Raw genomic sequence first — 17423 nt, forward strand, 5'->3', positions numbered from 1 at the left:
ACCCCCGGGCGAGTAAATATTGGCCCAAGCAGCACACGTTTGGTACTAGGTGGCGAGTAGATTTTTTTGTGTGGCGAGTAGATTTTTTGGTGATTTGTCAACCACTGCATATACATATATACACACACATATATACATATACAAACACACATATACATATACAAACACACATATACACACACACACACAAACACATACATATACATATACACACACACAAACACATATACATACACATATACACACACACAAACACATATACAAACACATATATAAACATATATACATACACATATACACACACACAAACACATATATACACACATATATATACATATCAGTGTTCGACAAACCTATACATTTGCTCGCCCCGGGCGAGTGGATTTAACCCCCGGGCGAGTAAATATTGGCCCAAGCAGCACACGTGTGGTACTAGGTGGCGAGTAATTTTTTTGTGTGGCGAGTAGATTTTTTGGTGATTTGTCAACCACTGCATATACATATATACACACACATATATACATATACAAACACACATATATACATATACAAACACACATACACACACATATATACATATACACACACACAAACACATATACATACACATATACACACACACAAACACATATATACATATACAAACACATATATACATACACATATACACACACACACAAACACACATATACAAACACATATATACATACACACACATATACATATACACACACACAAACACACATACATATACAAACACATATATACATACACACACATATACATATACACACACACAAACACATATATACATACACATACACACACATACATATACACACACATACATATACACACACACAAACACATATATACATATACAAACACATATACAAACACATATATACATACACATATACACACACACACACACAAACACATATATACATACACACACATATACATATACAAACACACATACATATACAAATACATATATACATACACACACATATACATATACACACACACAAACACATATATACATACACATACAAACATACACACACATACATATACACACACACAAACACATATATACAAACACATATATACATATACAAACACACATATATACATATACAAACACATATATACATATATACACATAGTGTGTCATAAGTGTACACTTGTTTGTCTGGGAGCCTTCCTCGTGACGTCAGACGCACAGAAACTTCCAGAACGCGCAGGCTTTGTGCCCGGCGCGCGCCACTCTCCCATGCGCGCCGCGCGCCTCCCGCCGGAGAGCACAGGGAGGGGGCGAAAAACAGTCACCAGAATGGTCCTTATAGCTGTCTGTTAGTGACGTATGCTGGCGTGTTAGCGCCCTGCTCTTTGATTGGCTGCCGCCTTCGTTTCAGTGACAGTTGGATTGTGTTCTTTCGTCCGCGCTTCCTATTGGCTGCCTGTGCGGTCAGTCAGGCCGCGATGTCCGCGAAATTTCTCTCTTGATTGGCTCCTGCTTACGCCTGTCAGCGTCCAGTGGGCCGGCTTTACCCGTCTCTCTCCCCTGATTGGCTGCCGCAACTGTCACTCGGTGTTGCCAGGGTGATGCGGAAGTAAGTGTCTGGTACTGCAGGATCCGTGGGTGGGACCGTCACGAGGAGACACCCGGAGCGGCTGGAGGAAAAGCGGGTGTGTGCCGGGCCAGGCGTCGAGTATTGTCGTGTATGGAGAGAGAGACTGCGGGTGAGGTGTAGGGGGGAAGAGAGAGAGAGAGAGAGAGACTGCGGAGGAGGGGAAGAGAGAGAGAGACTGCGGAGGGGGAGGGGGAAGAGAGAGAGAGACTGCGGAGGGGGAAGAGAGAGACTGCGGAGGAGAAGAGAGAGACTGCGGAGGAGGAGGAGGGGGGGAAAGAGAGAGACTGCGGAGGAGGAGGAGGGGGGGAAAGAGAGAGACTGCGGAGGAGGGGGGGGAAGAGAGAGACTGCGGAGGAGGAGGGGGGGAAGAGAGACTGCGGAGGAGGAGGGGGGGAAGAGAGACTGCGGAGGGGGAGGAGGAGGAATGGGGGGAGAGAGAGACTGGGGGGGAGGGAAGAGAGACTGCGGAGGAGGAGGGGGGAGGGGGGAAGAGAGAGACTGCGGAGGAGGAGGGGGGGAGAGAGACTGCGGAGGAGGAGGGGGGAGAGAGACTGCGGAGGAGGAGGGGGGAGAGAGACTGCGGAGGAGGGGGGGGGGGAGAGACTGGAGGAGGAGGGGGGGAAGAGAGAGAGACTGTGGAGGAGGAGGGGGGGAAGAGAGAGAGACTGTGGAGGAGGAGGGGGGGGAAGAGAGAGACTGCGGAGGAGGAGGGGGGGGAGAGAGACTGCGGAGGAGGAGGAGGGGAGAGAGACTGCGGAGGAGGAGGAGGGGGGGGAGAGAGACTGCGGAGGAGGAGGTGGGGAGAGAGACTGCGGAGGAGGGGGGAGAGAGAGACTGCGGAGGAGGAGGAGGGGAGAGAGACTGCGGAGGAGGAGGAGGGGGGGAGAGAGACTGCGGAGGAGGAGGTGGGGAGAGAGACTGCGGAGGAGGGGGGAGAGAGAGACTGCGGAGGAGGAGGGAGAGAGACTGCGGAGGAGGAGGAGGGAGGGGAGAGAGACTGCGGAGGAGGAGGAGGGAGGGGAGAGAGACTGCGGAGGAGGAGGAGGGAGGGGAGAGAGACTGCGGAGGAGGAGGGGGGGAGAGAGACTGCGGAGGAGGAGGGGGGGAGAGAGACTGCGGAGGAGGGGGGGGGGGAGAGAGACTGCGGAAGAGGAGGGGGGGGAGAGACTGCGGAGGAGGAGGGAGGGGAGAGAGACTGCGGAGGAGGAGGGAGGGGAGAGAGACTGCGGAGGAGGCGGAGGGGGGAAGAGAGACTGCGGAGGAGGAGGAGGAGAGGGAGGGGAGAGAGACTGCGGAGGAGGAGGGAGAGAGACTGCGGAGGAGGAGGAGGGAGGGGAGAGAGACTGCGGAGGAGGAGGGGGGGAGAGAGACTGCGGAGGAGGAGGGGGGGAGAGACTGCGGAGGAGGAGGGAGAGAGACTGCGGAGGAGGAGGAGGGAGGGGAGAGAGACTGGGGGGGAGAGAGACTGCGGAGGAGGAGGAGGGGGGGGATAGAGACTGCGGGTGAGGAGGAGGGAGATAGAGACTGCGGGTGAGGAGGGGGGGATAGAGACGGTGAGGAGGGGGGGATAGAGACGGCGGGTGAGGAGGGGGGGATAGAGACTGCGGGTGAGGAGGGGGGATAGAGACTGCGGGTGAGGAGGGGGGATAGAGATTTCGGGTTAGGAGGGGGAGAGACTGCGGGTTAGGGGGGGGGGATAGAGACTGCGGGTTAGGGGGGGGATAGACTGCGGGTGAGGAGGAGGGGGAGAGACTGCGGGTGAGGAGGGGGGGATAGAGACTGCGGGTTAGGGGGGATAGAGACTGCGGGTTAGGAGGAGGGGGGATAGAGACTGCGGGTTAGGAGGAGGGGGAGAGACTGCGGGTTAGGAGGAGGGGGGATAGAGACTGCGGGTTAGGAGGAGGGGGGATAGAGACTGCGGGTTAGGAGGAGGGGGGATAGAGACTGCGGGTTAGGGGGGATAGAGACTGCGGGTTAGGGGGGATAGAGACTGCGGGTTAGGAGGGGGAGAGACTGCGGGTGAGGAGGAGGGGGGATAGAGACTGCGGGTGAGGAGGGGGGGGATAGAGACTGCGGGTGAGGAGGGGGGGGATAGAGACTGTGGGTGAGGAGGGGGGGATAGAGACTGCGGGTGAGGAGGGGGGATAGAGATTGCGGGTTAGGAGGAGGGGGTTAGAGACTGCGGGTGAGGAGGGGGGATAGAGACTGCGGGTGAGGAGGGGGTGATAGAGACTGGGGGAGAGACAGCGGGTGAGGAGGGGGGGATAGGGACTGCGGGTGAGGAGGGGGGATAGAGACTGGGGGAGAGACTGCGGGTGAGGAGGGGGGGATAGGGACTGCGGGTGAGGAGGGGGGGATAGAGACTGCGGGTGAGGAGGGGGGATAGAGACTACGGGTGAGGAGGGGGGGGATAGAGACTGCGGGTGAGGAGGAGGGGGAGAGACTGCGGGTTAGGAGGAGGGGGGATAGAGACTGCGGGTGAGGAGGAGGGGGAGAGACTGCGGGTTAGGAGGAGGGGGGATAGAGACTGCGGGTTAGGAGGAGGGGGGATAGAGACTGCGGGTGAGGAGGGGGGGATAGAGACTGCGGGTGAGGAGGGGGGGATAGAGACTGCGGGTGAGGAGGAGGGATAGAGACTGCGGGTGAGGAGGGGGGGATAGAGACTGCGGGTGAGGAGGGGGGGGATAGAGACTGCGGGTGAGGAGGGGGGGGATAGAGACTGCGGGTGAGGAGGGGGGGATAGAGACTGCGGGTGAGGAAGGGGGATAGAGACTGCGGGTGAGGAGGAGGGGGGATAGAGACTGCGGGTGAGGAGGAGGGGGAATAGAGACTGCGGGTGAGGAGGGGGGATAGAGACTGCGGGTTAGGAGGAGGGGGTTAGAGACTGCGGGTGAGGAGGGGGGATAGAGACTGCGGGTGAGGAGGGGGGGATAGGGACTGCGGGTGAGGAGGGGGGATAGAGACTGGGGGAGAGACTGCGGGTGAGGAGGGGGGGATAGGGACTGCGGGTGAGGAGGGGGGGATAGAGACTGCGGGTGAGGAGGGGGGATAGAGACTACGGGTGAGGAGGGGGGGGATAGGGACTGCGGGTGAGGAGGGGGGGATAGAGACTGCGGGTGAGGAGGAGGGGGAGAGACTGCGGGTTAGGAGGAGGGGGGATAGAGACTGCGGGTGAGGAGGAGGGGGAGAGACTGCGGGTTAGGAGGAGGGGGGATAGAGACTGCGGGTTAGGAGGAGGGGGGATAGAGACTGCGGGTGAGGAGGGGGGGGATAGAGACTGCGGGTGAGGAGGGGGGGATAGAGACTGCGGGTGAGGAGGAGGGATAGAGACTGCGGGTGAGGAGGGGGGGGATAGAGACTGCGGGTGAGGAGGGGGGGGATAGAGACTGCGGGTGAGGAGGGGGGGGATAGAGACTGCGGGTGAGGAGGGGGGGATAGAGACTGCGGGTGAGGAAGGGGGATAGAGACTGCGGGTGAGGAGGAGGGGGGATAGAGACTGCGGGTGAGGAGGAGGGGGGATAGAGACTGCGGGTGAGGAGGGGGGATAGAGACTGCGGGTTAGGAGGAGGGGGGGATAGAGACTGCGGGTGAGGAGGAGGGGATAGAGACTGCGGGTGAGGAGGGGGGGATAGAGACTGCGGGTTAGGAGGGGGATAGAGGGTGAGGAGGAGGGGGGATAGAGACTGCGGGTGAGGAGGACGGGGGGGATAGAGACTGCGGGTGAGGAGGGGGGAAAGAGACTGCGGGTGAGGGGGGAAAGAGACTGCGGGTTAGGAGGAGGGGGGATAGAGACTGCGGGTTAGGAGGACGGGGGGGATAGAGACTGCGGGTGAGGAGGGGGGATAGAGACTGGGTGAGGAGGAGGGGATAGAGACTGCGGGTTAGGAGGAGGGGGGAAAGAGACTGCGGGTTAGGAGGAGGAGGGGGGATAGAGACTGCGTGTGAGGAGGGGGGATAGAGACTGCGTGTGAGGAGGGGGGATAGAGACTGCGTGTGAGGAGGGGGGATAGAGACTGCGTGTGAGGAGGGGGGGATAGAGACTGCGGGTGAGGAGGGGGGATAGAGACTGCGGGTGAGGAGGGGGGATAGAGACTGCGTGTGAGGAGGAGGAGGGGGGGATAGAGACTGCGTGTGAGGAGGGGGGATAGAGACTGCGGGGGAGGGGGGGAGAGACTGCGGGTTAGGAGGAGGGGGGATAGAGACTGCGGGTTAGGAGGAGGGGGGGATAGAGCCTGCGGGTTAGGAGGGGGGGATAGAGACTGCGGGTTAGGAGGGGGGGATAGAGACTGCGGGTGAGGAGGAGGGGGGGGGAGAGACTGCGGGTTAGGAGGAGGGGGGATAGAGACTGCGGGTTAGGAGGAGGGGGGATAGAGACTGTGGGTTAGGAGGAGGGGGGATAGAGACTGCGGGTTAGGAGGAGGGGGGGATAGAGACTGCGGGTTAGGAGGAGGGGGATAGAGCCTGCGGGTTAGGAGGAGGGGGGATAGAGACTGCGGGTGAGGAGGGGGGGATAGAGACTGCGGGTGAGGTGGGGATAGAGACTGCGGTTAGGAGGAGGGGGGGAGAGACTGCGGGTTAGGAGGAGGGGGGATAGAGACTGCGGGTGAGGAAGGGGGATAGAGACTGTGGGTTAGGAGGAGGGGGGATAGAGCCTGCGGGTTAGGAGGAGGGGGGGATAGAGACTGCGGGTGAGGTGGGGATAGAGACTGCGGGTGAGGAGGAGGGGGGATAGAGAATGCGGGTTAGGGGGGGATAGAGAATGCGGGTTAGGGGGGGATAGAGACTGCGGGTTAGGAGGGGGGGATAGAGACTGCGGGTTAGGAGGGGGGGATAGAGACTGCGGGTTAGGAGGGGGGGATAGAGACTGCGGGTTAGGAGGGGGGGATAGAGACTGCGGGTGAGGAGGGGGGATAGAGACTGCGGGTGAGGAGGGGGGATAGAGACTGCGGGTGAGGAGGGGGGATAGAGACTGCGGGTGAGGAGGGGGGATAGAGACTGCGGGTGAGGAGGGGGGGATAGAGACTGCGGGTGAGGGGGGGATAGAGACTGCGGGTGAGGGGGGGATAGAGACTGCGGGTTAGGAGGGGGGGATAGAGATTGCGGGTTAGGGGGGATAGAGACTGCGGGTGAGGGGGGGATAGAGACTGCGGGTGAGGGGGGGATAGAGACTGCGGGTTAGGGGGGGATAGAGACTGCGGGTGAGGAGGAGGGGGGATAGAGAATGCGGGTTAGGAGGAGGGGGGATAGAGACTGCGGGTTAGGAGGAGGGGGGGATAGAGACTGCGGGTTAGAAGGAGGGGGGATAGAGACTGCGGGTGAGGAGGAGGGGGGATAGAGACTGCGGGTGAGGAGGGGGGGATAGAGACTGCGGGTGAGGAGGGGGGGATAGAGACTGCGGGTGAGGAGGAGGGATAGAGACTGCGGGTGAGGAGGGGGGGATAGAGACTGCGGGTGAGGAGGGGGGGGATAGAGACTGCGGGTGAGGAGGGGGGGGATAGAGACTGCGGGTGAGGAGGGGGGGATAGAGACTGCGGGTGAGGAAGGGGGATAGAGACTGCGGGTGAGGAGGAGGGGGGATAGAGACTGCGGGTGAGGAGGAGGGGGAATAGAGACTGCGGGTGAGGAGGGGGGATAGAGACTGCGGGTTAGGAGGAGGGGGTTAGAGACTGCGGGTGAGGAGGGGGGATAGAGACTGCGGGTGAGGAGGGGGGGATAGGGACTGCGGGTGAGGAGGGGGGATAGAGACTGGGGGAGAGACTGCGGGTGAGGAGGGGGGGATAGGGACTGCGGGTGAGGAGGGGGGGATAGAGACTGCGGGTGAGGAGGGGGGATAGAGACTACGGGTGAGGAGGGGGGGGATAGGGACTGCGGGTGAGGAGGGGGGGATAGAGACTGCGGGTGAGGAGGAGGGGGAGAGACTGCGGGTTAGGAGGAGGGGGGATAGAGACTGCGGGTGAGGAGGAGGGGGAGAGACTGCGGGTTAGGAGGAGGGGGGATAGAGACTGCGGGTTAGGAGGAGGGGGGATAGAGACTGCGGGTGAGGAGGGGGGGGATAGAGACTGCGGGTGAGGAGGGGGGGATAGAGACTGCGGGTGAGGAGGAGGGATAGAGACTGCGGGTGAGGAGGGGGGGGATAGAGACTGCGGGTGAGGAGGGGGGGGATAGAGACTGCGGGTGAGGAGGGGGGGGATAGAGACTGCGGGTGAGGAGGGGGGGATAGAGACTGCGGGTGAGGAAGGGGGATAGAGACTGCGGGTGAGGAGGAGGGGGGATAGAGACTGCGGGTGAGGAGGAGGGGGGATAGAGACTGCGGGTGAGGAGGGGGGATAGAGACTGCGGGTTAGGAGGAGGGGGGGATAGAGACTGCGGGTGAGGAGGAGGGGATAGAGACTGCGGGTGAGGAGGGGGGGATAGAGACTGCGGGTTAGGAGGGGGATAGAGGGTGAGGAGGAGGGGGGATAGAGACTGCGGGTGAGGAGGACGGGGGGGATAGAGACTGCGGGTGAGGAGGGGGGAAAGAGACTGCGGGTGAGGGGGGAAAGAGACTGCGGGTTAGGAGGAGGGGGGATAGAGACTGCGGGTTAGGAGGACGGGGGGGATAGAGACTGCGGGTGAGGAGGGGGGATAGAGACTGGGTGAGGAGGAGGGGATAGAGACTGCGGGTTAGGAGGAGGGGGGAAAGAGACTGCGGGTTAGGAGGAGGAGGGGGGATAGAGACTGCGTGTGAGGAGGGGGGATAGAGACTGCGTGTGAGGAGGGGGGATAGAGACTGCGTGTGAGGAGGGGGGATAGAGACTGCGTGTGAGGAGGGGGGGATAGAGACTGCGGGTGAGGAGGGGGGATAGAGACTGCGGGTGAGGAGGGGGGATAGAGACTGCGTGTGAGGAGGAGGAGGGGGGGGATAGAGACTGCGTGTGAGGAGGGGGGATAGAGACTGCGGGGGAGGGGGGGAGAGACTGCGGGTTAGGAGGAGGGGGGATAGAGACTGCGGGTTAGGAGGAGGGGGGGATAGAGCCTGCGGGTTAGGAGGGGGGGATAGAGACTGCGGGTTAGGAGGGGGGGATAGAGACTGCGGGTGAGGAGGAGGGGGGGGGAGAGACTGCGGGTTAGGAGGAGGGGGGATAGAGACTGCGGGTTAGGAGGAGGGGGGATAGAGACTGTGGGTTAGGAGGAGGGGGGATAGAGACTGCGGGTTAGGAGGAGGGGGGGATAGAGACTGCGGGTTAGGAGGAGGGGGATAGAGCCTGCGGGTTAGGAGGAGGGGGGATAGAGACTGCGGGTGAGGAGGGGGGGATAGAGACTGCGGGTGAGGTGGGGATAGAGACTGCGGGTTAGGAGGAGGGGGGGAGAGACTGCGGGTTAGGAGGAGGGGGGATAGAGACTGCGGGTGAGGAAGGGGGATAGAGACTGTGGGTTAGGAGGAGGGGGGATAGAGCCTGCGGGTTAGGAGGAGGGGGGGATAGAGACTGCGGGTGAGGTGGGGATAGAGACTGCGGGTGAGGAGGAGGGGGGATAGAGAATGCGGGTTAGGGGGGGATAGAGAATGCGGGTTAGGGGGGGATAGAGACTGCGGGTTAGGAGGGGGGGATAGAGACTGCGGGTTAGGAGGGGGGATAGAGACTGCGGGTTAGGAGGGGGGGATAGAGACTGCGGGTTAGGAGGGGGGGATAGAGACTGCGGGTGAGGAGGGGGGATAGAGACTGCGGGTGAGGAGGGGGGATAGAGACTGCGGGTGAGGAGGGGGGATAGAGACTGCGGGTGAGGAGGGGGGATAGAGACTGCGGGTGAGGAGGGGGGGATAGAGACTGCGGGTGAGGGGGGGATAGAGACTGCGGGTGAGGGGGGGATAGAGACTGCGGGTTAGGAGGGGGGGATAGAGATTGCGGGTTAGGGGGGATAGAGACTGCGGGTGAGGGGGGGATAGAGACTGCGGGTGAGGGGGGGATAGAGACTGCGGGTTAGGGGGGGATAGAGACTGCGGGTGAGGAGGAGGGGGGATAGAGAATGCGGGTTAGGAGGAGGGGGGATAGAGACTGCGGGTTAGGAGGAGGGGGGATAGAGACTGCGGGTTAGAAGGAGGGGGGATAGAGACTGCGGGTGAGGAGGAGGGGGGATAGAGACTGCGGGTGAGGAGGAGGGGGGATAGAGACTGCGGGTGAGGAGGGGGGGATAGAGACTGCGGGTGAGGAGAAGGGGGGATAGAGACTGCGGGTGAGGAGGGGGGATAGAGACTGCGGGTTAGGAGGAGGGGGGGATAGAGACTGCGGGTTAGGAGGAGGGGGATAGAGCCTGCGGGTTAGGAGGAGGGGGGATAGAGACTGCGGGTGAGGAGGGGGGGATAGAGACTGCGGGTGAGGTGGGGATAGAGACTGCGGGTGAGGAGGAGGGGGGATAGAGACTGCGGGTGAGGGGGGATAGAGACTGCGGGTTAGGAGGGGGGGATAGAGACTGCGGGTTAGGAGGGGGGGATAGAGACTGCTGGTTAGGAGGGGGGGATAGAGACTGCGGGTTAGGAGGGGGGGATAGAGACTGCGGGTTAGGGGGGGATAGAGACTGCGGGTGAGGAGGGGGGATAGAGACTGCGGGTGAGGAGGGGGGATAGAGACTGCGGGTGAGGAGGGGGGATAGAGACTGCGGGTGAGGAGGGGGGATAGAGACTGCGGGTGAGGAGGGGGGATAGAGACTGCGGGTGAGGAGGAGGAGGGGATAGAGACTGCGGGTGAGGGGGGGATAGAGACTGCGGGTGAGGGGGGGATAGAGACTGCGGGTGAGGGGGGGATAGAGACTGCGGGTGAGGGGGGGATAGAGACTGCGGGTGAGGGGGGATAGAGACTGCGGGTTAGGGGGGGGATAGAGACTGCTGGTTATGGGGGATAGAGACTGCGGGTGAGGGGGGGATAGAGACTGCGGGTTAGGAGGGGGGATAGAGACTGCGGGTGAGGAGGAGGGGGGGAGAGACTGCGGGTTAGGAGGAGGGGGGATAGAGACTGCGGGTTAGGGGGGATAGAGACTGCGGGTGAGGGGGGGATAGAGACTGCGGGTTAGGAGGGGGGGATAGAGACTGCGGGTGAGGAGGAGGGGGGGAGAGACTGCGGGTTAGGAGGAGGGGGGGATAGAGACTGCGGGTGAGGAGGGGGGATAGAGACTGCGGGTGAGGAGGGGGGGATAGAGACTGCGGGTTAGGAGGAGGGGGGATAGAGACTGCGGGTGAGGAGGGGGGATAGAGACTGCGGGTTAGGAGGAGGGGGGGATAGAGACTGCGGGTGAGGAGGAGGGGGGATAGAGACTGTGGGTTAGGAGGGGGGATAGAGTCTGCAGGTTAGGAGGAGAGGGGATAGAGACTGCGGGTTAGGAGGAGGGGGGATAGAGACTGCAGGTTAGGAGGAGGGGGGATAGAGACTGCGGGTTAGGAGGAGGGGGGATAGAGACTGCGGGCTAGGAGGAGGGGGGATAGAGACTGTGGGTTAGGAGGAGGGGGGATAGAGACTGTGGGTTAGGAGGAGGGGGGATAGAGACTGCGGGTTAGGAGGAGGGGGGATAGAGACTGCGGGTTAGGAGGAGGGGGGATAGAGACTGCGGGTGAGGAGGAGGGGGGGATAGAGACTGCGGGTGAGGAGGAGGGGGGGATAGAGACTGCAGGTTAGGAGGAGGGGGGATAGAGACTGCGGGTGAGGAGGAGGGGGGATAGAGACTGCGGGTGAGGAGGAGGGGGGATAGAGACTGCGGGTGAGGAGGGGGGGATAGAGACTGCGGGTGATGAAGGGACGATAGAGACTGCGGGTGAGGAAGGGGGGATAGAGACTACGGGTGAGGAGGAGGGGGGATAGACTGCGGGTGAGGAGGGGGGGGATAGAGACTGCGGGTGAGGAAGAGGGGGGATAGAGACTGCGGGTTAGGAGGAGGGGGGATAGACTGCGGGTGAGGAGGGGGGGTAGAGACTGCGGGTTAGGAGGAGGGGGGATAGAGACTGCGGGTTAGGAGGAGGGGGGATAGAGACTGCGGGTTAGGAGGGGGGATAGAGACTGCGGGTTAGGAGGAGGGGGGATAGAGACTGCGGGTTAAGAGGGGGGATAGAGACAGCGGGGTTAGGAGGAGGGGGGGATAGAGACTGCGGGTTAGGAGGAGGGGGGATAGAGACTGCGGGTGAGGAGGGGGGATAGAGACTGCGGGTTAGGAGGAGGGGGATAGAGGCTGGGGGTTAGGGGGGGATAGAGGCTGGGGGTTAGGGGGGGATAGAGACTGCGGGTGAGGAGGGGGGGATAGAGGCTGCGGGTTAGGGGGGATAGAGACTGCGGGTGAGGAGGGGGGGGGATAGAGACTGCGGGTGAGGAGGGGGGATAGAGACTGCGGGTTAGGGGGGATAGAGACTGCGGGTGAGGAGGGGGGGAAAGAGACTGCGGGTGAGGAGGGGGGATAGAGACTGCTGGTGAGGAGGGGGGGGATAGAGACTGCGGGTTAGGGGGGGATAGAGACCGCGGGTTAGGGGGGGATAGAGACCGCGGGTTAGGGGGGCACACGTACGTCTCTGACATGCCCGTCTCTCTGTGTTTAGCAGGCGCTGCTGTGTTTGGGAGTCCTGTGCGGGACCCTCTGTCGGACACCTGGTTTGTGAGTGTGGGGGTCCCCCCCTGTGTGAGCTTCCTCGGGGGTCTCAGACATGCTGTCTCTGAAGAAGTACCTGAGCGAGGGGCTCCTCCAGTTCACGATCCTGCTGAGCTTGATGGGGATGCGTGTGGACTTGGACTCGTACCTGACCCCCCACCTGCCCCCATTACGTGAGATTATCCTGGGGCCCAGCTCGGCCTACACCCAGACTCAGTTCCACAGCCTGCGGGGGGGCACCTCTGACGGGTACGGGGTGCACCCCAAGAGTGTAGATTTGGAGCAGTTCTTCACCTCGCGGCGCCTGCTGAGCCGCATGCGCGCCCTGGACCGGCTGCACGTGCCCAGCATGGAGGTGGACGCCTGGCTCGTGCAGAGGGAGGCGGACGACTCCATGTCCGGGGCCCAGACGGGCTCTGACCGTCCCCATGACAGCCCACAGGAGCTGCCCAGCCCGGACGGCGGCCTCAGGGACAGCATGGGCTCCGGACAAGGCCTCGGGGGGGAGGAGCAGGAGGATCTGGGAGCGGCTGCACTGCCTGGGAGCTCAGACCTGAGCAAAGAGGTGAGACCCCCCCAATTACAAGGGGGTGGGGGATAGTCACGCAGCATTGTGTGTAGGAGGGGGGATAGTCACGCAGCATTGTGTGTAGGAGGGGGGGATAGCACTGTGTGTAGGAGGGGGGGATAGCACTGTGTGTAGGAGGGGGGGATAGCACTGTGTGTAGGAGGGGGGGATAGCACTGTGTGTAGGAGGGGGGGATAGCACTGTGTGTAGGAGGGGGGGATAGCACTGTGTGTAGGAGGGGGGGATAGCACTGTGTGTAGGAGGGGGGATAGCACTGTGTGTAGGAGGGGGGATAGCACTGTGTAGGAGGGGGGGATAGCACTGTGTGTAGGAGGGGGGATAGCACTGTGTAGGAGGGGGGGATAGCACTGTGTGTAGGAGGGGGGGATAGCACTGTGTGTAGGAGGGGGGGATAGCACTGTGTGTAGGAGGGGGGGATAGCACTGTGTGTAGGAGGGGGGGATAGCACGGTGTGTAGGAGGGGGGATAGCACTGTGGGAGTGGGGATAGCACTGTGTGTAGGAGGGGGGGATAGCACTGTGTGTAGGAGGGGGGATATCACTGTGTAGGAGGGGGGGATAGCACTGTGTAGGAGGGGGGGATAGCACTGTGTAGGAGGGGGGATAGCACGGTGTGTAGGGGGGAGGATAGCACTACGTGTAGGGGGGATAGCACTACGTGTAGGGGAGGATAGCACTACGTGTAGGGGAGGATAGCACTACGTGTAGGGGGGGATAGCACGGTGTGTAGGGGGAGGATAGCACTACGTGTAGGGGGGTAGCACTACGTGTAGGAGGGGGGGATAGCACTACGTGTAGGGGGGAGGATAGCACGGTGTGTAGGGGGGAGGATAGCACTACGTGTAGGGGGGAGGATAGTACTGTGTGTAGGACGGGGGGATAGCACTGTGTAGGAGGGGGGGATAGCACTGTGTGTAGGGGGGATAGCACGGTGTGTAGGAGGGGGGGATAGCACTGTGGGAGTGGGGATAGCACTGTGTGTAGGAGGGGGGATAGCACTGTGTGTAGGAGGGGGGATATCACTGTGTGTAGGGGGGAGGATAGCACTGTGTAGGAGGGGGGGATAGCACTGTGTGTAGGAGGGGGGGATAGCACTGTGTGGGAGGGGGGGATAGCACTGTGTGGGAGGGGGGGATAGCACTGTGTGGGAGGGGGGGATAGCACTGTGTGGGAGGGGGATAGCACTGTGTGGGAGGGGGAGATAGCACTGTGTGTAGGAGGGGGAGATAGCACTGTGTGGGAGGGGGGGATAGCACTGTGTGTAGGAGGGGGAGATAGCACGGTGTGTAGAGGGAGGATAGCACTACGTGTAGGGGGGGATAGCACGGTGTGTAGGGAGGATAGCACGGTGTGTAGGGGGGGTAGCACTACGTGTAGGTGGGGATAGCACGGTGTGTAGGGGGAGGATAGCACTATGTGTAGGGGGGGATAGCACGGTGTGTAGGGGGATAGCACGGTGTGTAGGGGGGGTAGCACTACGTGTAGGTGGGGATAGCACGGTGTGTAGGGGGGGTAGCACTACGTGTAGGTGGGATAGCACGGTGTGTAGGGGGAGGATAGCACTACGTGTAGGGGGGGATAGCACGGTGTGTAGGAGGGGGGGATAGCACTACGTGTAGGGGGGGATAGCACGGTGTGTAGGGGGGAGGATAGCACGGTGTGTAGGGGGGAGGATAGCACGGTGTGTAGGGGGGAGGATAGCACGGTGTGTAGGGGGGAGGATAGCACGGTGTGTAGGGGGGATAGCACGGTGTGTAGGGGGGATAGCACGGTGTGTAGGGGGGGATAGCACGGTGTGTAGGGGGATAGCACTACGTGTAGGGGGGGATAGCACTACGTGTAGGGGGGGATAGCACGGTGTGTAGGGAGGATAGCACGGTGTGTAGGGGGGGTAGCACTATGTGTAGGTGGGGATAGCACGGTGTGTAGGGGGAGGATAGCACTACGTGTAGGGGGGGATAGCACGGTGTGTAGGAGGGGGGGATAGCACTACGTGTAGTGGGGGATAGCACGGTGTGTAGGAGGGGGGGATAGCACTACGTGTAGGGGGGGATAGCACTACGTGTAGGGGGGGATAGCACGGTGTGTAGGGGGGAGGATAGCACTACGTGTAGTGGGGGATAGCACGGTGTGTAGGGGGAGGATAGCACTACGTGTAGGGGGGATAGCACGGTGTGTAGGGGGAGGATAGCACTACGTGTAGGGGGGGATAGCACGGTGTGTAGGGGGGAGGATAGCACTACGTGTAGGGGGGGATAGCACGGTGTGTAGGGGGGAGGATAGCACTACGTGTAGGGGGGATAGCACGGTGTGTAGGGGGAGGATAGCACTACGTGTAGTGGGGGATAGCACGGTGTGTAGGAGGGGGGGATAGCACTACGTGTAGGGGGGGATAGCACTATGTGTAGGGGGGGATAGCACTATGTGTAGGGGGGAGGATAGCACGGTGTGTAGGGGGGATAGCACGGTGTGTAGGGGGGATAGCACGGTGTGTAGGGGGGGGATAGCACGGTGTGTAGGGGGGATAGCACTACGTGTAGGGGGGATAGCACGGTGTGTAGGCGGGGATAGCACGGTGTGTAGGAGGGGGGGATAGCACTGTGTGTAGGAGGGGGGGATAGCACTGTGTGTAGGAGGGGGGGATAGCACTGTGTGTAGGAGGGGGGGATAGCACTGTGTGTAGGAGGGGGGGATAGCACTGTGTGTAGGAGGGGGGATATCACTGTGTAGGAGGGGGGGATAGCACTGTGTAGGAGGGGGGGATAGCACTGTGTAGGAGGGGGGATAGCACGGTGTGTAGGGGGGAGGATAGCACTACGTGTAGGGGGGGATAGCACGGTGTGTAGGGGGGATAGCACGGTGTGTAGGGGGGGTAGCACTACGTGTAGGGGAGGATAGCACTACGTGTAGGGGAGGATAGCACTACGTGTAGGGGGGGATAGCACGGTGTGTAGGGGGAGGATAGCACTACGTGTAGGGGGGTAGCACTACGTGTAGGAGGGGGGGATAGCACTACGTGTAGGGGGGAGGATAGCACGGTGTGTAGGGGGGAGGATAGCACTACGTGTAGGGGGGAGGATAGTACTGTGTGTAGGAGGGGGGGATAGCACTGTGTAGGAGGGGGGGATAGCACTGTGTGTAGGGGGGATAGCACGGTGTGTAGGAGTGGGGATAGCACTGTGGGAGTGGGGATAGCACTGTGTGTAGGAGGGGGGATAGCACTGTGTGTAGGAGGGGGGGATATCACTGTGTGTAGGGGGGAGGATAGCACTGTGTAGGAGGGGGGGATAGCACTGTGTGTAGGAGGGGGGGATAGCACTGTGTGGGAGGGGGGGATAGCACTGTGTGGGAGGGGGGGATAGCACTGTGTGGGAGGGGGATAGCACTGTGTGGGAGGGGGAGATAGCACTGTGTGTAGGAGGGGGAGATAGCACTGTGTGGGAGGGGGGGATAGCACTGTGTGTAGGAGGGGGAGATAGCACGGTGTGTAGAGGGAGGATAGCACTACGTGTAGGGGGGGATAGCACGGTGTGTAGGGAGGATAGCACGGTGTGTAGGGGGGGTAGCACTACGTGTAGGTGGGGATAGCACTATGTGTAGGGGGGGATAGCACGGTGTGTAGGGGGAGGATAGCACTATGTGTAGGGGGGGATAGCACGGTGTGTAGGGGGGATAGCACGGTGTGTAGGGGGGGGTAGCACTACGTGTAGGTGGGGATAGCACGGTGTGTAGGGGGGGTAGCACTACGTGTAGGTGGGGATAGCACGGTGTGTAGGGGAGGATAGCACTACGTGTAGGGGGGGATAGCACGGTGTGTAGGAGGGGGGGATAGCACTACGTGTAGGGGGGGATAGCACGGTGTGTAGGGGGGAGGATAGCACGGTGTGTAGGGGGGAGGATAGCACGGTGTGTAGGGGGGAGGATAGCACGGTGTGTAGGGGGGAGGATAGCACGGTGTGTAGGGGGGATAGCACGGTGTGTAGGGGGGATAGCACGGTGTGTAGGGGGGGATAGCACGGTGTGTAGGGGGATAGCACTACGTGTAGGGGGGGTAGCACTATGTGTAGGTGGGGATAGCACGGTGTGTAGGGGGAGGATTGCACTACGTGTAGGGGGGGATAGCACGGTGTGTAGGAGGGGGGGATAGCACTACGTGTAGTGGGGGATAGCACGGTGTGTAGGAGGGGGGGATAGCACTAAGGATTGCACTACGTGTAGGGGGGGATAGCACGGTGTGTAGGAGGGGGGGATAGCACTACGTGTAGTGGGGGATAGCACGGTGTGTAGGAGGGGGGGATAGCACTACGTGTAGGGGGGGATAGCACTACGTGTAGGGGGGGATAGCACGGTGTGTAGGGGGGGAGGATAGCACTACGTGTAGTGGGGGATAGCACGTGTGTAGGGGGAGGATAGCACTACGTGTAGGGGGGATAGCACGGTGTGTAGGGGGGAGGATAGCACTTGACGTGTAGGGGGGGATAGCACGGTGTGTAGGGGGAGGATAGCACGGTTGTGTAGGGGGGGTAGCACGGTGTGTAGGGGAGGATAGCACTACGTGTAGTGGGGGATAGCACGGTGTGTAGGAGGGGGGGA

General features: G+C 61.1%; 1 protein-coding gene across 1 annotated transcript; it reads left to right on the forward strand.

The window, feature by feature from the left end:
• The first annotated feature begins 1591 nt into the window (after nucleotides 1-1591).
• LOC142483294 (endoplasmic reticulum membrane sensor NFE2L1-like) lies at nucleotides 1592-12843 on the forward strand. The gene is made up of 2 exons (XM_075583392.1): nucleotides 1592-1749; nucleotides 12193-12843. The coding sequence occupies exon 2, from the start codon at nucleotides 12298-12300 to the stop codon at nucleotides 12841-12843; it is 546 nt and encodes a 181-aa protein (XP_075439507.1). The 5' UTR covers nucleotides 1592-1749; nucleotides 12193-12297.
• Nucleotides 12844-17423: the final 4580 nt, after the last annotated feature.

Source organism: Ascaphus truei, unplaced genomic scaffold (assembly GCF_040206685.1).
Source record: "Ascaphus truei isolate aAscTru1 unplaced genomic scaffold, aAscTru1.hap1 HAP1_SCAFFOLD_3156, whole genome shotgun sequence".
In the NCBI taxonomy this organism is placed as follows: domain Eukaryota; kingdom Metazoa; phylum Chordata; class Amphibia; order Anura; family Ascaphidae; genus Ascaphus; species Ascaphus truei.

What these genes read in the sequence shown, in the direction of transcription:
- LOC142483294 (XM_075583392.1), top strand. Translation starts at nt 12,298, where the DNA reads ATGCTGTCTCTGAAGAAGTACCTGAGCGAGGGGCTCCTCCAGTTCACG.